This window comes from Protopterus annectens, chromosome 3.part0 (genome assembly GCF_019279795.1).
Source record: "Protopterus annectens isolate FY-2018-M chromosome 3.part0, PAN1.0, whole genome shotgun sequence".
NCBI classification, from domain to species: domain Eukaryota; kingdom Metazoa; phylum Chordata; order Ceratodontiformes; family Protopteridae; genus Protopterus; species Protopterus annectens.
Window position 1 is genome coordinate 1,641,458,185 of NC_056731.1, and position 22,805 is coordinate 1,641,480,989.

The following is a 22,805-nucleotide window of genomic DNA, read 5'->3' on the forward strand; positions in this document are numbered from 1 at the left end:
ATCAAATCTAAGCTAAGGACAGTATTAGCAGCCCAACATCTAAATACCAAGATGGGCACAGAATGAGGAGGAAGACAGGAGAAGACCCTCAGACTTCAAAACTGACACACCCTCCAAAACCAGAGCAAGACAATGTTCTTCACTGAAATTGACTGTACAGACAGCATTCAGTTTGTGAATGACCCAGACTCATGGAAGAATGGGAGAGACAAAGGAACAGGTTACCTCCTACTAAGGCTAAGCAAGGCTAGGTTAAACTATTATAGGAACTACTCCCATGAACCAAGATGGATAGAAAATAGGGAGAGCTCCCTTTCCCTCTTCTCCAGCTCCTAGGCCACTGAGAACAACCTCAACTAGTATCTCATAAGCCAGGTAATGAGGTCAATAATTCATCCAGCCCAAAGGTTAAATGTTCTCTATGCTCAGCAAGGATGGTCTTGTACGAGTCAGCCTATAAAGACCAGAGACAATGCCTTTCAAAGTTACAAGAACATGGCCAGCAAACTAGGAATCAATGGGAGCAGAGAAAAGCACAGAAGAAACTTCACACTCACTCCAAAGACAGCATATGTTACTACGTTCTTTCCATGGGCTTCATAACGACTCATCAATTTCAACTTATCCAATCTGTAACTCACTCCATCAATGCCATCAATGAGTTTTTCATAATGTGCACTCTCCAAGATTAAAAACTTCTGCCTTGGGTGCTGTGAGGGGGCCCCCCAACGGATATAAACAACCTTCTGGCTGCACAACATAAGGAAAAGGAGAAAAATGGATGAAAAATTCACTGACAGGAACAGCTGCAGCTGTGCATTTTGACTTGCTAGATTTCCATATACCTACTAGACAGAAAAAACATCGGGGATAATAGAATTCTCATGGTAACAAAGAGATCCAATTCTGCTGCAGCTCACAAAGGGAGATCAGTTTATAAATAAGGGCCTACTCATTCCCTAAACTGTGAACAGTCATCAATACCAAACAAAACCAGAAATCCAGTGATGGTTCTCAAAGATTTCTCTACATAACAGCATAACAGCCATACATCTGCATTCTACGGAGATACTTAAACATTTGACTGGAAGATCAGTCAAGGACAAGTCCTGGATTGATAATGCCCCTCAGTCCTTAAGACCTAATAACATTGTCTTGAATGTTAATTTGGAGCTGTTTTTTGAAATTTTTCCAAACATTCTTGTTCTGCGTGCCATTCTGGTTGTGTGAACCAGGAGACAGCATGAGCTGTCAGACAGATACAGCAGGAGTTCCCATACTCTGGAACAAACTACCCATTCATGTCAAGCAAGGCTCCTCATTGTCCCGCTAAGAAAAATCTTGACGACTGGATGGGAAATAGAGAATTCACCCCGGGGATCACATCTGCAGCACTGGACACAGGAAAATAAATTTCTTGGGTGACGAAAGCCACGGAACCTTTTTGGTTAGGCTTATATAGGCCCCAGGGCCGATAGCCTAGTACCTACCTATGAAAGGGACACCACTCTTTAAACTGTCACAGCAAGCCCACCAGACCACAGTAACAGCAGATAATCCAATTACAAAAGCAGACCTGTCGTGGAAGAATTACTCCACAGACAATGGAGCACAATGTTAAATTATGTGCTTCCATATGGGAATATGTTAAAAACAGTAAAGATAGCAAAAGTCATCAATTCAATGAGATGGCAAAGCAAGTATACTTCAACATACGACTGAAAAAACGCCTACATTTTCAATCACTTATACTTTCTCCAAGGATGGAATCATTTCACTACATCGCTATTCTAAGAAACCTGCTAAATAGAGCACAAACATGAATTTCTCTCACTTCATAACAAGACTAGATAATGCAACCAGGGCACATGGCCATTGAAAAAGTATGGGCATCAAAAACAGTCATCTTCATAGGTTCATAGGATTGTACTAGGCTATTGGCCCGGAGGCCCTTATAAGCCTAGCCAAAAATTTTGTCCATGTTTCCTCAAAGTCAGCACCTGTTTCCCCTGTCCAGCAGGGATATAGGTGGGATCCCAGGGGTATATTTTCTGTTTCTCATCCAGTCATCCAGGTTCCTCTTAAAGAGGGCTAGAGAGGTACTCTGCTTGACATGGAGAGGGAGTCTATTCCACAGACGGGAGAATCTTTGGGACACAAATTTATCCCGCCAACAAGTTTTATTAAGGTCACAGACCAGGTTAAGGCCTCGCATGTGGGTTGCGCAAATGGGGGTTGTCTTGTGGATATGCAGCAACTCTATCAAGACTGGGTCGGAAAGGGCCTTGTATGCCAGGCACAAGTCACCTCTGAGCAGTCTGTATGAGACTGAGTAGATGGATAAGGCTTTTAGCCTATCTGTATAGGATACATGTTTGGGACCCTGGATTTTCCTGGTCAGGAACCTCTGTGGTCTCTCCAAATGCTGCACGTGCTTAGCAGGGTACATGCCGTAGGGGGCATTGTACTTGATAATGGGTCTGATAAGGAAGGAGTAGAGAGATGTTATGACCTCCTTGCTCCCAGATGAAATACCCTTATTTATGAAGTGGGCCATATAGAAAGCCTTCCGTACAACGAAAGCAATGTGGTGATCAAAAGTCAGTTTGCTATCAACCTGGGTGCCCAAGTCCCTCACGACTGACTACATGCTGTGTACATTGTTATTAATGTGATAATTAGTGGGGATGACATTTTCCCCAAAAGGGATAATGATGTATTTCTTGGCATTCAGTTTGAAGCCATGCTTCTGGCATCAGTCATTAGTTTGGGCAAGGCCCTCTTGGAGGATGTTCACATCACTAGGGGAATTTAAGACAGTGCCCAGCTTGCGGTCATCTGCAAACGTAGTCAGCCACAGACTACTGGTTTTGGCTTACACCTCAGAAAAGTATATCCCAAACAGTAGAGGTCCCAACACCGATCCTTGGGGTACACCGCTCATTAAGGGTCTACTATTAGAGGTTGCTTCCTCTACTTTGACTGAGTGGGTTTTATCAGTAAGCCAGTTAGCTACCCATCTGGTAACATATGGGTTGATACCTAGCTGGGAGAGTTTACACCAAGAAAGGGGGGAAACCCCCCCCCCCAGATATTTCTGCAAAATGGACAAGTGAGGATGGAGGAGGCATCTGTTGTCCTGTGTAAGAAGGTCTATGTGTTGAAGTAATTTGTGAAGATATCTAATGGAATAAGAGGAGGAAAATCAATGCTATCTGGGCCAAAAGGGAATCACCATCAAGATTTTTGGAGTATCCTTCTTGATCTTGTGAAGGACTTTGGGAAAAAGAGGAAGGGGAAGAAAGGCATAAAAGAACATTTCCTTCCAAGAGAAAGACATGAAGTCCATTTTCCAAGCCAAAGGACTTTGGACTCTAAAATAAATGCAGCAGTTGTCTATTCAGAGGGGAGGCAAAGAGATCCACTTGAGGAATACCCCACTGATGAACTATGTCTGGAAACAAATCCCTGTGAAGCATCCATTAAAGAAGCTGTGTTCTGGATCTGCTGAGAGAATCCATCATATGATTGTGCTTTGAAGGTATGTAGATTGTCTGTAGGGTCACTTGCAGACTGATTGCTATTTCCCAGGCTTGACGAGCTAGTCTGCAAAGAAGGAAAGACTGTGTGCCCCCTTGCTTGATGACGTACCACATGACTGTGGTTTTGTCTGTAAAAAACTTCAAGGGACCTGGCACCCAGAGTGAGTGGAAAGCTTGAAGAGCCAGATGTTGATATGATCTGCCCTCTGTTGTGGGAACCAAAGGCACCAAACCTTCAGGGTGCCTGACGTGGCTCCCCATGCTTGCTCTGAGGCATCCGTGAAGAGTTCCTGGGATGGCTGAGGAGGCTGGAAGGGAACATCATGATTAAGACATACCTGTTGAATCCACCAGTGAAGTTCCAGTTTGAGACAAGGGAGCAGAGGAACCAAATAGTCTAGGGGGTGGCAAAGTTGAAGTCACCCAGATCAGAGATACCACTGAAATTCTCTCATATGAAGCTTAGCACAGGGAAGTATGAGGATGGTTGCAGCCATGAACTCCAGATATCTTAGAAACTCCCTGGCCAGTAGAGAGGACAGGGGAAACAGGGAAAGAAAATAAGTTGAGAGAGACAGAACCTTGGTGGGAGGAAGAGAGGCTAGCAGTGGAACAGTCTGGATCCTGCAGCCTATAAAGATATGGTCCTGAGATGGGAGTCAACATTGACTTCTGAATGTTGACCATGAACCTTAGACTGTACAGGACAGGCTGGGTAAAATGAAGATATTGCACTAGCTTGGTTTGGGATGGAGCCTGAAGCAAGACATTGTTAAGATAAGGGAAAAATCTGAAAATCCCAAAGCCTGCAAAAGGCAAACACTGCAACTAGGCATTTGGTGAATACCCGGGGGGAGGGGGGCTGAGAGCCCAAAGGACAAAGCAGAGAACTGAAAATGAGAGGAAGAAACAAAAAACTGTAAACATATCCTGAATAGAGGGTGGATAGGAATATGATTGGTAGGTGTTCATTAGGTCCAGGGAAATTAAAAAGGCCTGGGGAAGCAACAGAGGAAACAGAGTCTGAAGATAAAGCATTTGAAAGGATGGCACTATGAGAAAAGTGTTCAGAAAGGAAAGACCCAGGACAGGTCTCCAAGACCTCTCTTTCCTGGGGACCAGAAACATTTTTGGAATTAAACTCTAGACCCCTCTCAGTTTGTGGAATCAGCTGAATGGTACCCTTGTCAAACAGACCCTGCAATACTCCTGGAAAATGACAAAGTTGTTCTGTAGGAGGTTGGGGGATACCGGAGAAGGAGTGAAGGGTTTTTCAGGCCATAATGTAACCCTGCTTGATAATGAAGAGAATCCAAGAGTCTGTGGTGAATTTATGACAAACTGGGAGAGGCACAGAAGGCCTGAGGGACACAGGAACCTGGCTGAGAGGAAGGGAGGGCAGAGCAGACTTGTCAGGAAATGACTTCTTTTGGAACCTAGGTGTTTGTATAGGCTTATCTGAAAAAGTATGTCTAGGAGCCTTCTTACCTTTGGAAGGCTGTCTAGGCAGTTTACACAAAAAAGCAGTCTTACTACAACGGTTCCTCTGAAACTTGGGAATGGGTGAGACAAAGATGTGCTTCAAATCTTTCATGACCTTACCCTGATCCTGCAAGGTCTTGAAGAGCTCTGCCACAGCAGTGTCAAACAAGTTTGGCTATCCAGATGAGCATTGTGGAGTTTTGCTTTAATATCATCTGACAAGGCTTGAAGGCAAAGCTAGGAATAGCACCTCATCACAGAGCCAGAAGCAGTAGACCTATAGGAAGCATCTGCTGCATCACAGTTGCACTTTACAGACTGAAGAGCAACCTGAGAAGTAGAACCCAGTAAAGAAGCTGGGGCTTACCTTCAGAGTCAGGCATGTCAAAGACAACCTTCCCAACATGGGAAAGAAGAGACCAAATATATTTGGTCATATGTGTCTGGTAATTTATAACCCTAAAGGTTAAGGTAGCAGAAGTGTACACTTTCTTACCAATCCTCTCTTATAGCTTTACTGTCCATACCCAACGGAAGGAGCTTAGAAGAGGGTAACAGCCTAGAAGACTCATCAGTAGATATAGAAATCACCACTGGGTCAGATGAAGGGCATCTGTACAAAAACTTGGAGGCATCAGTCACTTTACACAACTTGTCAGGCTTCTTAAGGGCTAGAGGTTAGCAGTCTGGTGCCAGGGAAGCAGCCGAGAAGATATCTAACAAAGCAGCCAGCACATGAGGGAAAGCAGAAGGATTAGAAGTGTCCATTTGTGATAACTCGTAATAACTTTTCTAGACCTCAGATACCTGGGAGCAATCCCACTTAAAATGTTCCATCATATGCAAGACCGTATCACCAAAAGATAGTTCCTCCAAAGGAGAATCAGGACTCACATATTCTTCTTCCTCCAACCCACAGTCTACTGGAGAAGCGAACTGACAGCAGTAGACTAAAGAGTCAACATCAGAGTCAGAGTCCTCATTAAGGACTAAAGGTCCCTTGTCCTTTTGGGGGTAAAGAACCAAGGGGGTGCAGGAACTGAAACCCCCTGAGGCGATATCAATGCCATCAAGGCACTGAACGAGCCTTGGGTGAAGTCCTGCCATTCTGTTTGTGGATCCCTGGCAGCAGACACCACATGTTTAGTTTTCTGTCTTTTCTTCAATGGGACATTTGCTTTCACAAAACACAGTGGCTCAGACCCTTGTCTGGATTCAGTCAAGGTACCTGGCACCTCTTCCCTAACAAGGAACTGAGGAATCTCTTTAGGCCCCATGGAAATAATCAGTCACTGTGGATGTTAGCATAGCCTCTGAGGATGTATGAGAAGCAGGTTCTGTTTTGGCCTCTCAGAAGGTATTAGCAGAAGAAATCAAAGGCAATACTGGACTGTCCTCCTGCTTCTCATGTACCTCAAAGAGAGACATCTGGTGGAGGCTGGACAGCAGCAGACTCAGGCCCAGATTTCCTGGCCTTCTTTTTGAGCAGCGGCTGTACCTTGGGGCAAGCAAATTCTGCTATGGAACCTTGGGCCAACAGCTTGAGACATTGGTTCTTAAGATAAATGGAAAGGGAATAAAGATGGCTATGTAAAATCTTAGGAACAAAAGTCAGAAAGATGGAACACTGAATGTGGTTGTTGAGACGCACCTAAGCAAAAATAGGTACCTATCATGGTGGTCCTTATGGGAAGTCTGCCTCCCACACTGACATTTCTCTTTCTTGGATGACATGTAACCACTGAAAAACATAAGAAAAAGAAAAAGGAACCCCAACGGGGTACTTACCTTGAAGACACAGGCTCCGTATAACAAGCAAAGTGAATGGCATTCAGACCAGCACACGATGTCATTCGGACTGGCAAAAGGGAAGTTCTGGATTGACTGTATACATGCATCACCTTTATACACTACATTTATGTGGGAAGCATGCATCAGATGTATGTCAGTCCTACGTAATAAAGGCTTTGGTATACTGGCCAGACGATGGGCTATCCTTGGCAAGAGATCCCAGATGTGATAACTACTGCAATAGCCATATGGAAGGACATCAGCAAAGACACCCTAAAGCTGCAGGAGAATCTGCTTAGGCTGGAAGTTCTTAAAGGGTCTCACCAAAACCTAGCCAAAGAATAGGACATCCATGATACCATAAGGCAGTCTGTTATCCAGAGGAAGGAGGTAAAGAAACACCAGTCTGTGAAGAAAAGGCAAAATATCAGGCCACCTTAGCAACTGCATCATTATGAATTATGTCTAAAAGACTGACCGATATGCATCCTGTGACTGTACTAAGTCAATAGGAAATCAGACATTTATATCTGACAAGGTCTAATGATTGCAGTTCAGAAGGTGTATGGAGGATACAGTAGCTGTGTTTGAGAAGGTTCCACTTGGTGGGGTGCAGAGCACACATCAGCTCATGACCTCTAAGTTTTCCAGAGCCACTTTGGCCAACAGACATTTAAAAACAATCACAAAGGTCTAACAGCACAATGACCTTTACTATAGGCCCACTACTGAAGACCAGTTACACTGTTACTAACCATCTGTTATTAGCTTAGTGGAGGCAAATGGAAGGAGGCCCCTGAGCTCGAGTACTGAAACGCATTCCATGGATTCAAAAGACTGCTCACTGCAAGCTGATGAAGCTGAAGACTCAACTGTGTGTGTTTGTGTGTGTGTGTGTTTGGGGGGGTGGATGAGGAATGAAATGACCCCTGTGGCACACTGACCAACTTGCAAAAGAAACATAAGGTGACCACAGCACAAAGTGTTCAGAAGTTGCAGTATGTACTTTTACTTCTTAGCATTGTTTATCAGGATTGTCCAATCTGGGCATAAGCTGTCCCGTTTCAGATGAGACCCAGAGAGAAAAGCTCAAGGTTTAAATACAAAACATACAAACAAGAGGCAAGAAAAAGTAAACTGTGATTATAAAGTGCTTATGTCTATACTAGCAAAAATGTACTGAATATGGATCAATTTGGTTTTACAGAGGGCAGGCAAATATTTGATAATATTAGCAGAACAATGATGACCAAGAGGGAGGCTGAATGTGAGAAAATACTACAGTTGTTTGTGGGTCTTGATGCAATCAAAGAATTTGACACAGTAAGCTGGGATTTTATTAGTAGGGCAATGGAATCATTTGCATTCTCTGATACAATAAATTGGTTAACTAGGAGGATATAGGAAAGATCAGAGGAAAGAATTAAAGTGGAATGGCTCCTCTTCAATATGTTGTGTTTGAAAAGAGGAATCAAGCAAGGGTGTCTTATTTTCCCTTTATATTTAAAGTCACTAGCAAAGAATAAGGACCACAGAAATTCAATGATATAATTGATATGGTAATCAAGAAAAGTTGGCTTTATTTACAGATGATATGTTTTTAAACTTAAATCCAGAAAAGGACATGTCATTGCTGACAAACATTTTGACAGTTTTAAGTTTTTTCAGGATAGAAAATTAATGAGGATAAAACAAAGGCTACTGCTGTAAATTATATATTCATATACAAACTGGTTCAGCAATATCCATATTTATAAGGATAAGATGAAGTATTTAAGAGTATGGATTAAAATTATCTCCGTTACAGCAGACGAGGGCAAGCGGGAAGAGACTAAACAAATGATAATAAAAAACTGAGAAAAGCTCCTGTTTATGGATATGGACAGTAGGATACAAGCAGTAAAATTGTTTTGATCCCTTTAGTTTTATATACAGGTCAGGCATATATTTCTTTTTTATCAGCCAGAATACTTGCGGACAACAATTAATAGAGAGTTGAAGGAATTTATCTGGGAGTGGAACTGGGTAAGACGTAAGTGGGATACACTGATCCTCCCAGTAGAACACGGTGGCTTAGGATTACCTGATTTTACTGGATATTGTACAGCTACAAAGTTAAGGCTCATGTACACAGCACAAACAGAAAGCTATAATTCAAAGTGGAAAAAGATTAACAAATGGGGGGCAAGAAACAAGAAGAGACTGGGATTTTGGATGCAGATCCTTCAGGAGAATAACAATAAACCATACAGAATATTTTATTATATTCATAAAATAGCAGAAGGTATTCTAAGCCAACACTGGAATGGACTAAGGATATTCTGCTGACAGGGGATGACTGCAATTAGGGGTACAGAGAATAGGCAAGAAGGGGTGGAATTTACTGGAGAAAGATGGCAAAGGAACCACAGTCTTCTTTTTCTTCTTTCGGCTTTTCCCTGTTAGGGGTCGCCACAGCGGATTACCTGTCCGCTCATGATTGGCAGTGGAGTTTTACGGTGTCGAGTTGCCAGCCTGGTGCCCAACCTTCCACAGAAGGCACACACATGCATGCACTCATGCCTAGGGCCAATTTAGAGTGTCCAATCCACCTACAGCATGTCTTTGGGGAGTTGGAGGAAACCGGAGCACCCAGAGGAAACCCACGCGACCACAGGGAGGACATGCAGAATCTGCACAGAAGGCACCCCAGCCGAGAAATGAACCGGAGAACCTCTTGCTGTGAGGCGGCAATGCTAACTGCTGCACCACCGTGGCCACCCGCAAAGGAACCACAGTATCGGGAGCAAATAATTATAGAGGAAAAGATAACAGAATGAGAAGAGGCCAAGAATTCATTTGGACTCCAGGCTAGAGACTGCCTTCTCTACCAATGATATCAATTATTATTGCTATTAATCTAATAATATTATTATTCTATCAATATTAGAGTATAGGTCAACAGAAAAGATTATGTGGATCCTAAGTGAATGACCAGCATTGGTAGAGTTTTTTAGAGCCTTGAACAGAAGCTGTTGTTAAAAGGGGTATAATTAGTAGGGCATATAAAATAGTGCATGACAACTATAAGAATCAATCGCAGGATGTTAGAAAGGATTAGGGAGAGAGAATGGATAAGCAATTCAGAAAGAAGCAAACCAAAAACGTCACTGGAAACTGCTGCTGTACAAATACTGTAAAATGTTTATTAAAACACAAAACAAACCAAAAAGTATCAAAGTGAGCGCTTTCGGGCTAAGCCCTTCTTCAGACAAAGTGCTTCTCACAAGCATCACATTTTAAAATAAACATACACCAATCACTCTTCAGTAAAAAAAAAACCCACCCTGTTTTAATTGTTAGCTGAAGCTAACAAGTCATCATTAAAAACACATTGCCACTACTCTTACTTAATAAAAAGTACGCCTACTTTTAAGTGTTGGCTTCAGAGGCACCATATCATTCAGCCCAGGTTGAATATGGGCTGTTAAATCTAAAATCCACTTTGATTCTATGGTTTCCGTCTTTAACCTAATATCACCCCCTCTCTTATTAATGAATACATTGGCTATCACCCTAAATTTAAATCTATGTGTAGGGTTATCCTTTACATGATTATATAGCGCATTGTGCTCATCACAGTTCCTAATTGATGAAATGTGCTGTAGTATCCTGACCTTAAGCATATTGTTGGTTTTACCAACATAATATCCTGAGCATGACGTGCAATCAGCCAAATACACCACATTAATGGTCCTACAGGTGTTTCTCCCTTTAAAATGAAAACTCTTCCCTGTGGAAGGATGTACAAACACTGTCTCCCTATTAATATGATCACAAGCCTTACAGCCCCCACATGGGACAGTACCCAGCGACCTAGGTAGGCATGTGACCTCATTGTTTTCCCTATCGTGACAGAGTATATCCTTCAGGTTCTTATTTCTCTTATAACTAAATTGTGGAAAGTCCCCTACTATATCACTCAAGTTTCTGTCACTAGTGATGATGTTCCAATTCCTCTTGATGATGTCACACACCCCTTTGACATTACTGCCATATGTTAGTGTTATCCTAGGTATAGTTTCCTTCTTCCTACCTTTCATCCAGTGACCATTGTGATTACTAGAATTACTTCCTAGGTTCGTCGTAACATCAAGCCATGGTCTATATTTGCCTTGCCTGTTCGCAGTACCTCTTGCTACTGCTGTTTCCACTAGCTCACATCTATACCCTCTTTCTTGGAAACATTCTTTTAAATCATCTATCTCTCTCTCAAAATGTTCATCCTGTCGACTGATCCTAGAGATCCTGCCAACCTGCCCCTCCACTATGTTGGAAAAGGTATACCTAGGGTGCATGCTGTCAAATGAGAGCAAAGAATTCTTCCAACTCTCTTTTCAATATAATCTGGAACTAAAGCCTACGGGTGTAAGTTCTACTGTGACATCCAAGAAGTCCAGAGCCTCACATGAGCTCTTGATATCAAACTTCAAGGAGGATGTGGTAGAGTGTAGATATTCCATAAAAGTATTTAGTCTTAGTTCACCCCCCTTCCAGGCAATAAAGATATCGTCTACAAAACGTAGATAAACCCCTATATGTGGACTCCAATCTCTGTGGTTCAAACCATGTTTCTTTTCCCAGAAGGAGAGAACTAGGTTGGCGTAGGAATTTGCACAGGGGGTATCCATGGCTACCCCCTGTACTTGCCTAAACACTGATCCATTGCTCAAGAAGATGTTATTCTCAAAGACCAGTTTCAGTGACTCTTCTATGAGAAGAAGTTCTTTCTCTACAACACCCACATCCTTCAGAATCCCTACACAGGCTGCTATGCCATACTCATTGCCTATTACTGTGAACAAACTATTTACATCTAGGCTTACCAACATAGTGCCCTCCTGGCTACCTTCCCTGTTCATTTCACCCAAATCTCTAAGGAAATGTGCAGTGTCCTTCAGAACATTGTTCATACGATCTACGTAAGGTCTAAGTGTGCACTCCAACTATTCCTGACCTCTACTGGAGTCCCTTTGGTAAACCTACAGAATGCCACAGATGAAGCCATTGGCTCCTTGGACTTACAATCCTGTTCAGGAGGTTTGGGAGCGCGTCCGAAAATGGCTCTAGGACAGAATTATTTTTTGGGCATGCTGCCTACGAATGTGAGGAAGAAGGGTCCATGGAAGCGGTCGCGGAGCGACGACAGGGACTCAGTGAACAAGAGGAGAACTTTGAATTGACTGCAAGTAATTCTGTTTATGATATTGTATTTAATTTATCTAAATATGTACTGAGTGAAGCTGAAATTTATGTTTTAAACAAAGGGATGACGTTTGTACCAAGCAAAGCTTGTATATATAGCGATGTAGTATTGGATTTGATGTTGTACTGTCGAAGGGTTATGCTGAATAAAATCTATGGAGGGACACATGGTCCTAGTGTGGGCCTACGTCAACCTAGTAGTTATGTTCCACCTTTTTCACCCGCACTTAGTTTATTCATTAATAAATGTGAAAATGACTTGTTTTTGTTTATGCAAGAAAAAGGAAAAGATCGTTTTTACAATCTAAACCCTGAGCAAAGACGGGCCCTAGAGAATCTTAGTAAGTACAAAGACTTAACAATAAAGATGGCAGATAAAGGAGGGGCTGTAGTGGTCCTTGACACTGACTGGTATAACATGAAATTATCTGGATTGTTGGCAGACAAAGATGTATATCATTTATTGAATCCAGTAGAGGTCAGGAATATTATTAGTAAGGTACATGGACGGATTAAATGGTTGTATACTAACATGTATATCACTCAAGACCTCATGGAATTCTTTCATGTGGATAAACCAGTCATTCCTGTGTTCAAGGCCCTACCCAAGGTGCACAAAATCGTTGACAGACCCACCCCTTAGACCCATAGTTTCGGGAAGGGGGTGGGTCACGGAGCATTTGTCAATACGGTTGGAGTGCACACTTAGACCTTACGTAGATCGTATGAACAATGTTCTGAAGGACACTGCACATTTCCTTAGAGTTTTGGGTGAAATGAACAGGGAAGGTAGCCAGGAGGGCACTATGTTGGTAAGCCTAGATGTAAATAGTTTGTTCACAGTAATAGGCAATGAGTATGGCATAGCAGCCTGTGTAGGGATTCTGAAGGATGTGGGTGTTGTAGAGAAAGAACTTTTTCTCATAGAAGAGTCACTGAAACTGGTCTTGGAGAATAACATCTTCTTGAGCAATGGATCAGTGTTTAGGCAAGTACAGGGGGTAGCCATGGGTACCCCCTGTGCAAATTCCTACGCCAACCTAGTTCTCTCCTTCTGGGAAAAGAAACATGGTTTGAACCACAGAGATTGGAGTCCACATATAGGGGTTTATCTACGTTTTGTAGACGATATCTTTATTGCCTGGAAGGGGGGTGAACTAAGACTAAATACTTTTATGGAATATCTACACTCTACCACATCCTTCTTGAAGTTTGATATCAAGAGCTCATGTGAGGCTCTGGACTTCTTGGATGTCACAGTAGAACTTACATCCGTAGGCTTTAGTTCCAGATTATATAGAAAAGAGAGTTGGAAGAATTCTTTGCTCTCATTTGACAGCATGCACCCTAGGTATACCTTTTCCAACATAGTGGAGGGGCAGGTTGGCAGGATCGCTAGGATCAGTCGACAGGATGAACATTTTGAGAGAGAGATAGATGATTTAAAAGAATGTTTCCAAGAAAGAGGGTATAGATGTGAGCTAGTGGAAACAGCAGTAGCAAGAGGTACTGCGAACAGGCAAGGCAAATATAGACCATGGCTTGATGTTACGACGAACCTAGGAAGTAATTCTAGTAATCACAATGGTCACCGGATGAAAGGTAGGAAGAAGGAAACTATACCTAGGATAACACTAACATATGGCAGTAATGTCAAAGGGGTGTGTGACATCATCAAGAGGAATTGGAACATCATCACTAGTGACAGAAACTTGAGTGATATAGTAGGGGACTTTCCACAATTTAGTTATAAGAGAAATAAGAACCTGAAGGATATACTCTGTCACGATAGGGGAAACAATGAGGTCACATGCCTACCTAGGTCGCTGGGTACTGTCCCATGTGGGGGCTGTAAGGCTTGTGATCATATTAATGGGAGACAGTGTTTGTACATCCTTCCACAGGAAAGAGTTTTCATTTTAAATGGAGAGCTACCTGTAGGACCATTAATGTGGTGTATTTGGCTGATTGCACGTCATGCTCAGGATATTATGTTGGTAAAACCAACAATATGCTTAAGGTCAGGATACTACAGCACATTTTGTCAATTAGGAACTGTGATGAGCACAATGCGCTATATAATCATGTAAAGGATAATCCTACACATAGATTTAAATTTAGGGTGATAGCCAATGTATTCATTAATAAGAGAGGGGGTGATATTAGGTTAAAGACGGAAACCATAGAATCAAAGTGGATTTTAGATTTAACAGCCCATATTCAACCTGGGCTGAATGATATGGTGCCTCTGAAGCCAACACTTAAAAGTAGGCGTACTTTTTATTAAGTAAGAGTAGTGGCAATGTGTTTTTAATGATGACTTGTTAGCTTCAGCTAACAATTAAAACAGGGTGGGTTTTTTTACTGAAGAGTGATTGGTGTATGTTTATTTTAAAATGTGATGCTTGTGAGAAGCACTTTGTCTGAAGAAGGGCTTAGCCCGAAAGTGCTCACTTTGATACTTTTTGGTTTGTTTTGTGTTTTAATAAACATTTTACAGTATTTGTACAGCAGCAGTTCCCAGTGATGTTTTTGGTTTGCTGATTTATTTCTTTGCTGAACTGGGATTTGGCTAAGCACTAGCTTTATTCTTTTTGCAATTCAGAAAGAAACAATGGGGGATTTATGCTTGTCTTCCAAATATGCAACAATATCTAAAAGATTTATGACCTTTGCTTGAAAGTGTTTGCATAGGTATTTTTATACCCCAAGCAGACTCCAAAGAATTTTTTCTCAAGTAGAGTGTAAATGTTGGAGGTGTGATGGGAAAGAAAGAAGTAATTGGAAGTACTTTTTTGGGACAGTAACAAGTTGCCAGCTTTAAAAAATTCCCAGCAGACTACTCTGTCAGAAATACCAGATAATCAAATTGGTGTTAACTAAGGAAATTATTAACTGTGATACAGAATCTGAGTTGCCTAGACATGGTAAGGCCTTGTTCAGTTTAATCCTGGTGGCTGCAAAAAAAAAAAAAAAAAACCAAACCAAAAAACCAAAACAATTACTAGAGAATGGAAATCAAAGTCTAAACCAACCGTACTAGAAATAATGAATACAGTAACAGACATAAAACAGCTGCAAGTGTGATCTTTAGAAAAGGTCGGAGCACACTACACAGACAAAATGGGAATTGTGGAAACAATACATACAGAATAAGGTTTTGGAGGAGGGATGAGGTTTATGGGAAGGCAGGCACTGAATGAGCTATGTAATGTTTGACTGAATGACTACAGAATATTACATGTGATGTATATAGTTTGCAACTGAAAGTGTGTCAACATGGTTTGTTTGTTTTCATTTATATACAAATATGATTGCCCATGTCATAAGTGAAAGCTCAATAAAGATTTTTCTTGTTAAAAAAATAAAAAAAACAGACACAACACAGCATAAAGCAATGGGAGGCAGACCTCCACCTGCAACATGTCATGTGGAATTCTGTGCTGAGGTTGGGATCTTAAGAAGGAAACTCAAATGTGACAGGAGGAAAGTATAGTTGTATGCAAGTATACTTACTCTAACAGTAATTCTTCAATGAGTATGGACAGTAACAGTAAATTAAAATATTTCGGTGGATTCTTGCCATAAATTCAAGGATAGTAAATGGAATCCTCTGAACTGGGAACATTAAGTTTAGTTACAGAAGAATATATACTATATCCAAAATAGCTGTACATTGCAACATTTTGTTTCCTCAGAGGTACAACAAAGTTATACAAGAAACGTGTGCGGGTGTGCACCCACCTTCATCAAAGGCATCTGCAAACAAAAAATCGTTTAATGTTGTAACAGTGACCTTCTCAGTCTGCTGCAACTTACCATGAAATCCACTTAAAGATTTTTATTTTCTGGACTCACAATGTCTAGTCTCTAACTTCTGATAGGACAAACATATGGGTTACATTGGATCTTGTCTTCATCCCAGTCTTCATAAGATTATTCTTCTTCAAAAAATATTCCTGTGGGAGTAGGAAGTACCTGAGTGTGTGTTCAGTGAGTTGGCTTCTCACAGAATATGTGCTTCCATGAAGAAACTGCTGACACTTCAGCCTCACTTCCACAGAAATAAGACTTCTCTGCAAAAAAATAAAGAATGCATTCTCCCAATCTGTTGGTATGCCACACTTCTGTACTGTTTTCTGTGTAGACTGCACAATGGTTCTACACAAAAAGTGCCCTGAAAGGCCTTCAAAATAAATACCACAACTCTAAGACAGTAAAGTGGGTCTGTGATTCCACTGCGGTCCAAGTTCCATGCATGCTGCTGAAAATGCTTCCACCATCCCAGGAAGACTTGTGTCCTCTAGGCTAGTGGGACAACTTGGATAGTTCTTTTTTTTTTGTAGAAGATTGAGCAGCTCTCACCTTGCCTCAGTTTTATGATGGCATGAGGCATTCAGCAAATACTTCTCAGGAAGGGATGCAGGTTTAATAACATGATTTTGTTATGTTATAAGCCCACCTGCCCTTTGTGACTTTGGACCCTATGAAAGTGTAGAACAGCTAGGGAGGCCTCCAGGAGTGCTGCTGACTCTTCTCTGGGGTCATCTGCAGCTTCCTGCTGAGCAGTGGTTACTACAGCCTCAGTGCTGACACCCTTGCTGGAAGATGCCCATTCTAAGACTTAACCCCTGTCGTTATTCCCATGGTGACTTTGCTGTGGACTGCATTGGAACCACAGTCAACAGTGGTTCCTCAGAGTGCATATGCCACTGTGGAGTGCTTGCCAAAATATGACCATATCTCTTCATATATTTTTTTATTGAAGATGCATAGCTGGGCACTGTAGTGTGGGAGCCTTTTTAAGGGTTGCTGTAGAGACAACTGGATCTAGTTCAAGGGGGTCTCTAACCTATCAGAACAATACCTGGGTGAACAGAAAAAATATCCACTACATGAAACATTGGGGTTACAGTGTTCAAGTTGCCTCATGTCATAATGTCCTTCCTTACAGTATGGTCTAATATCAAGAGACCAGCATCAGAATCAGATGAGAAGCCTGGAGATCTGCATGTTTCGCTGCAAGGTAAAGTTCTATCACAAGTGATGGTGTTTTTCTTTATGCCACGTGCTGGTGATACAATTAAACTAAAACAGACAGCACCAGGAGTAATCCTATAGCGTTCATCTTGTCATTACAAAGAAATAGGATACCCAACTGCTGGAAAACTGCCCCGTCAAAGGTACACAGTTTAAACAATCACCAGTATAAGGGAAGAAGGCCCAAAACCCAATATGCCAAAAGGAGAACAAAGAGAAAGCAGAATGGCCAAAACTGTCAAAAACAGGAAATTATCTTGGAAAAAAGAAGCAAGAGTCACACAGATACAGCAGATTGATGGCAGAATAAAAGACAGCAGATGAAAATGGAAAAAAAAACCTTAAATTAATTACAACCCAAAATGCTTGTCGACACTTAGTCAATCACATAGCAGAAAACAACAGGACATTAGCACAGAGAAATGTATGATGTGACTGATGTCAAACAGCCTGAGAAAGCTTTAGGTACACAGTTGTCTTGATTATTCCAAAGATAGAACACTTCTTAATGGATCATTTCTTACTAGATTAGCAAATCTTCATAACTAGCACAGCAAACGTAAATCATGTCATCATCCCAAACAGACACTTACAAACACTTTTGAATTTCCTATGAAAGCTTTAGTTAGTTTTATGCTAATGCCCATCACAGACTGAGGCACTCCTATAAAGCCAACACTGGAAGGGTCTTCTTCTGGCCTTCAAGACCCTTGACCCATACAAGAACTGTGATCGTGGCAAACAATTAAAACAAACATTAAATTGTTTATCGATTCATTTGTTAAACAGGTGGATGGACTGGCATAAGTGCCCTTTTCAGCCACAATCCAGGCTACAGATTAAGTGTTGCAGGAGATGCAAGGAGAATGCAGAAAGTTATGCAACTCAGAGCACTTAAAGTGGTTGTGTTTCGATCTCTTTTTCTCTAGCACTGTGTAAATCTCTATTTGTTCATACTGCATAGGAAAAAGCTATCAGGAATTAATTTATAATTGCGCTTAAAGTGAGGCACAGAAGTCTGCTATTATCCCCAGAAACTGAATAAGTATCTGCCTGTTCTTTGTGATGAACTAACTGTTGTCATCCATCTTTGCCACTATCATTCACATAGAGGAAGATGGCAATGATTTTCTGTCTTACCTGCGCAAATACTGCAGTAAGACACATGGTTAATACTTTAGAGGTTACAACACTCCAAATGGTACAGATAAAAAATAAAAATGGTGCTTTTAGAATTGGATATATTTTTATGACACAAAATGTCTCTGGAATATGAAGATATGCATCTTCTGGGCCAAGCTCCATAGTGAACAGGGATAAAGCCCCGAATACACCAAATATTACCTGTGTTCAACTAGTACGATGGGCACTGGAGGGACCAGGTGGGAGAGAATGGAAATGAGCATGTGATGCTGGCTAGCCCATCTTGGGGAAAGGGAACAGTTTAGCTCCTTGCATTGGTAAACACCTGCAGGAATGCAAATACAGTGCTGCAGCATGAAGACACTAGTGTTCCTGCACTGCAAGTGGTGTGTGGCACCTAACGTGGGGTTTTGCAGGCTGCTCTGTGTTATGGAAGTAGCACAGACCACAGGATCTGAAGACTGACCCTCATCCTCCCACCTGACTGTTGTCTACACCAGCAAATGAATGACCCAGAGGACTCTCAGCGACAAAGAAACAAATAGGCCAATTGGGTACAGGCTTAGGTGCCAATGAGCTACTCCTGCCAAAAAAAAAAAAAAATCTATGTACGATCACTTAATCATTGAAGCATGACATGAAACATTAGAAGTGATGAAAAATTAAAAATGCTCAAACCAATACTATCTATATATCAGTGACTTGGGCACTAACGGTCTCTGTGAGACATACACATGGGACCAGATTTAAGCTTTCATAGGGAATACAAGACTGTTGACAAAATTCAGATGACGATAAGAAGTGAGACATAACCCAGCTATTGTGATGCATTATTATAATGACCCCTCCCAAAAGAATATCTTTAAAGTTCAAGGCTATGTTAGGTTATCAGTGGTGGTGTTAATGTTTTTGAATGGTGACATTCATCCAAATGTGGTTTGCTAGATCCCATGTTGGTCTGTAAGTCACACAGAAAACAACAGTCACTTAAGAATACAGAAGACATCAAAATGAAGGTACTTACTTTGGAACAACCACCAATAAAGTAATAAGGTATTCCGAATCAAGTACAAAATCATCTTTTTTTACAATATCAGCCAGACTCCTGGTCAGCAAACTGCCCCTGAAATACAAATAAAATAAGTCAAAAATGAAACTATTACCCTGAAAAGAGTAGAGTTAGTAATGGAGATCATCAAAATAGCATGCCAGGTTTCTTAATGGCAACAAACATGACTGAAAGGAACCTTAGAGGCTTAGAACACGGTTAAATGACAAACTCATTTTCAGAAAACGATGCACAACCAGTACAAATGCAAATTACTTTGGTTCACTTGTACAAAAACATAACACCTGTGCATGTAATGACTAAAACAACTATAAAAATCATGACAAATCTTAATTTCTCTGACCTACCAACACATGTAGACTTCAATCAATATGTAATAACACACCTGCAGAGGTAGTCTTGCTTGAACATAAAACAATCAGTAAACGGAGTGAAACTGCAAAGGCTTATAAAATTAGTGATGCTCTGAATTTTTCCTAATGTTTTATTTTGTTAAAAGCAATAAAGTTTTAAGTGTACAAGCACACTTGCAAACACAAACTTAATCTTGAAAAACATCAATTTCAAAGCAGTGAATAAACTTGACCTTTGATGATGTGCTTTATCAAATAAAGCACAATATTCTAATATATATTCCTGCCTGGTCTAACTTACCATGTAACACATGGCTGGATCCTGCACAAGGTGACCTAGGTAGCTGCCTAGGGCCCTGTGCTGGCTGGAGGCCTGGCTCAGCAATAAAACAGAACCCCAATTACTGCACACTTTGTCTCTTTCCACAGTTACTGTTCTGCTCAGTGCACAATCACTCCAATCTTCCTGGAACTCAGACCACTTAATATACATCTTATTTCTTTCCCCAATTACTACTCTGCTCTGCATTGTTAGATTTGAGACCTATTATTGCACATCTCATCTCTCTCCCACTCTACAATACATAGTGCAGAGACTGCGAACGGCAAAATCAACAATGTGACCTTTTTTTAAATGGCAGAAGCCCTATACCGTCATTGCTATTTTTATTTTTTTCTACTCAGTAGAAATATATTTTATGTGCATGCGAGTGTGCAAGTGTGTAAGCTGCTGCAGGCTGGCATTCTGTCTGGATTCTACATGCAGGCAAAAGGCATTGCTTCAGTTTATATATGGCTCCCAACATATTAGCTTTTATTGTCTGGAAGTTGTGGCATTCTGCTCTAACAGAAGTAGCTGCTCACCCAGACAGAATTCAGAGTAATTAACTTTGTTCATTTCTTCTTTATTGGGAATATCAACTATGGGTATAGAAGACTCTTACTTCTTCAGGTTGAAGTTCTTCTGCAAAAGTTGTCCATTACCCCCCCCCCCCAAACACAAACACAGCCTGTAGCAGTGTAAGTGCTGACCTTTTCTTTTCTTATTCTTTTATTTTCTGTTTTGACATACAGACACACACGCACACTAACTGTAGCAGTGAGTAAATGAAACATTTTTATTAAGTCCACTTAGAAAAAGGAAAAGTAAAAACAGTTTTTTGTGGAATCAAAGTAATTTTTATCACTGTGGTAAGAAGAGGAGATTGAGCATGTAGAAAGACAATGGAGTAATTGAAAGATACGGTCTGTGTTTTATGCCTTTCAGCAAGTGTAAACTGGTTCTTTGAATTTCATCAGATTTACTATGTTTTGGAGGACTGATATTTGAGTCAGTGAACAGACATCCCCTGGGATGCAGATAGGCTTCCTGCAATGTGAAAGCTGCAACTCCACATCACAGTAAACTTTACTATTACAGAAACCAGTCTAGCATTAAGCGTTGACCTGTTTGGATAGTGACGATTGCCAACAGTGCCAAGGCCAGAGGACTTAAATGACCTTTGCTGCACAACTGTTTTTGCATGACTTATTTGCATATACTGAGAATTGCAACAGACCAAGAACCAGTCCTTGGGGACCTTGTCATCACAGGGATCAGGCGAGATATTACTTTACAATAATTATGCTGTTTTTTTTTCAGGGGGTTTAACTACTGACCCACCATGGATTTTCCAACATTTTGTACCTCAGGGTTATGAGAAATTTATTGCATAGCACATTAAAAATTATCTTTAACAGGTGGTGGAAAATGACAGCTATTGTCTTGTCCAATGATTATGTGAGCATCATTGGAGTGGTTTCTGCCCATTTGTGTATTTTAACACATGCCATTAACTGTAGAACAGGTCTGTAATCCTACAGATGGTGAAATCACCTTGTATATGCTAGCTTTTCTATACCTTTACTTGACAAGTAAGATAAATGATACAGGGCTGTAATCCTTTCTTGAGCTGCTCTTCTGAATATAAGGTGCAACCGAATGTTTCTAGCAAAAAAAAAAAATACATTTCTTTTTGAGTTAACTTCTTAACATTTCAGCTGCTAGAAAGAACAATGCATCTAGCAGCTAGTTGCTAGGCATGAGGAAAAGCGAGCATGTTATTTTGACCTTTGGGAGAAGGCCTCAGAGCTTTAATTTTACAGAGAATCTGAAAGCATTTTCTTTATCGCTAGAGAACACAGAATTCTGGTAAGCAGAATTGCAGAACAGAAAATACTGAATTTTGTCTGACATTTAAGCACAGTCTTGTTCTAACTGCCTCATATTTATGCCTTATCCATTTTTTCCTATTTTCAGCCAAGTCCCAGGAGCACTGTCTGGTTAAGTGACTTGCACAAAGTCAGACAGCAGGCAAATGGAGGTAGAAATAATCATACCATGTACCATTAACTACAGGAAGCAGCTCATTAAAAGCCTTAATATTCTACACTAACTGCCAATGCAAACTACGTTCTTAATTTTCTGTTAAATCAATGAGGATTACAGTCAATCAATAATGGCAGTCATTAGAGTTTCATAGTTATTGTTCAGAAAATGGATGTTGATGCAACACCCTTTGCTCTGCTAACATGTCAGCTGAATTAGAGTTGTCTAGCACTTATGGCTATGTATGAACTGTTAAACTGCTTCTTGTAGTCAACTTCCACTTCCAACTTCTTAATGTGCGACTGAGCAAGTCACTCAGACAGTGCTTTTGGGTCATCCCTGAAAAGGCACAGCAGATTTCCCTGGTTAACAAACAGATAAAAGAAAATAAATATTTAAAATGTGCCCCCATTATTTTTTCTCTCTCTACAATTCTTGAAAAAAAAGCTGAGAGATATGTTGGTCCGTTGTAAAATTTGTGACTTGCTGGCAAAATTGTTGACTGCAGTCATTATATACTAACAGGCATGCGGGTTTCAGACTTTTTATCCTTAAGAAAATGTTTTCTAATGCAACACTTGTTATTTTAGCAACTTTAAAAAAAAAAAAAAAAAAAAGTTATGTTCTTACCATAACGTTCCATGTGAGTTGTTCATCTCGCCTTTGTTCTTACACGTGAGTATGGAGCCGATCCATTGGCTCTGAGCCGGCCACGTTCCAAGCTCAAGATCTCTGAGTAGCTCGAGGCACAGTCCCTATCCCATGATTCTCTC

General features: G+C 40.9%; 1 protein-coding gene across 1 annotated transcript in view; it reads right to left on the bottom strand.

The window, feature by feature from the left end:
* Positions 1-22,805, bottom strand: part of ATP6V1C1 (ATPase H+ transporting V1 subunit C1) — a 1,077,102-nt gene that overhangs the window by 388,767 nt on the left and 665,530 nt on the right. Inside the window, exon 7 of the mRNA XM_044065676.1 lies at positions 19,267-19,365. Within this exon, the coding sequence (XP_043921611.1) occupies positions 19,267-19,365 (99 nt within the window). The remainder of the gene's footprint in view (positions 1-19,266; positions 19,366-22,805) is intronic.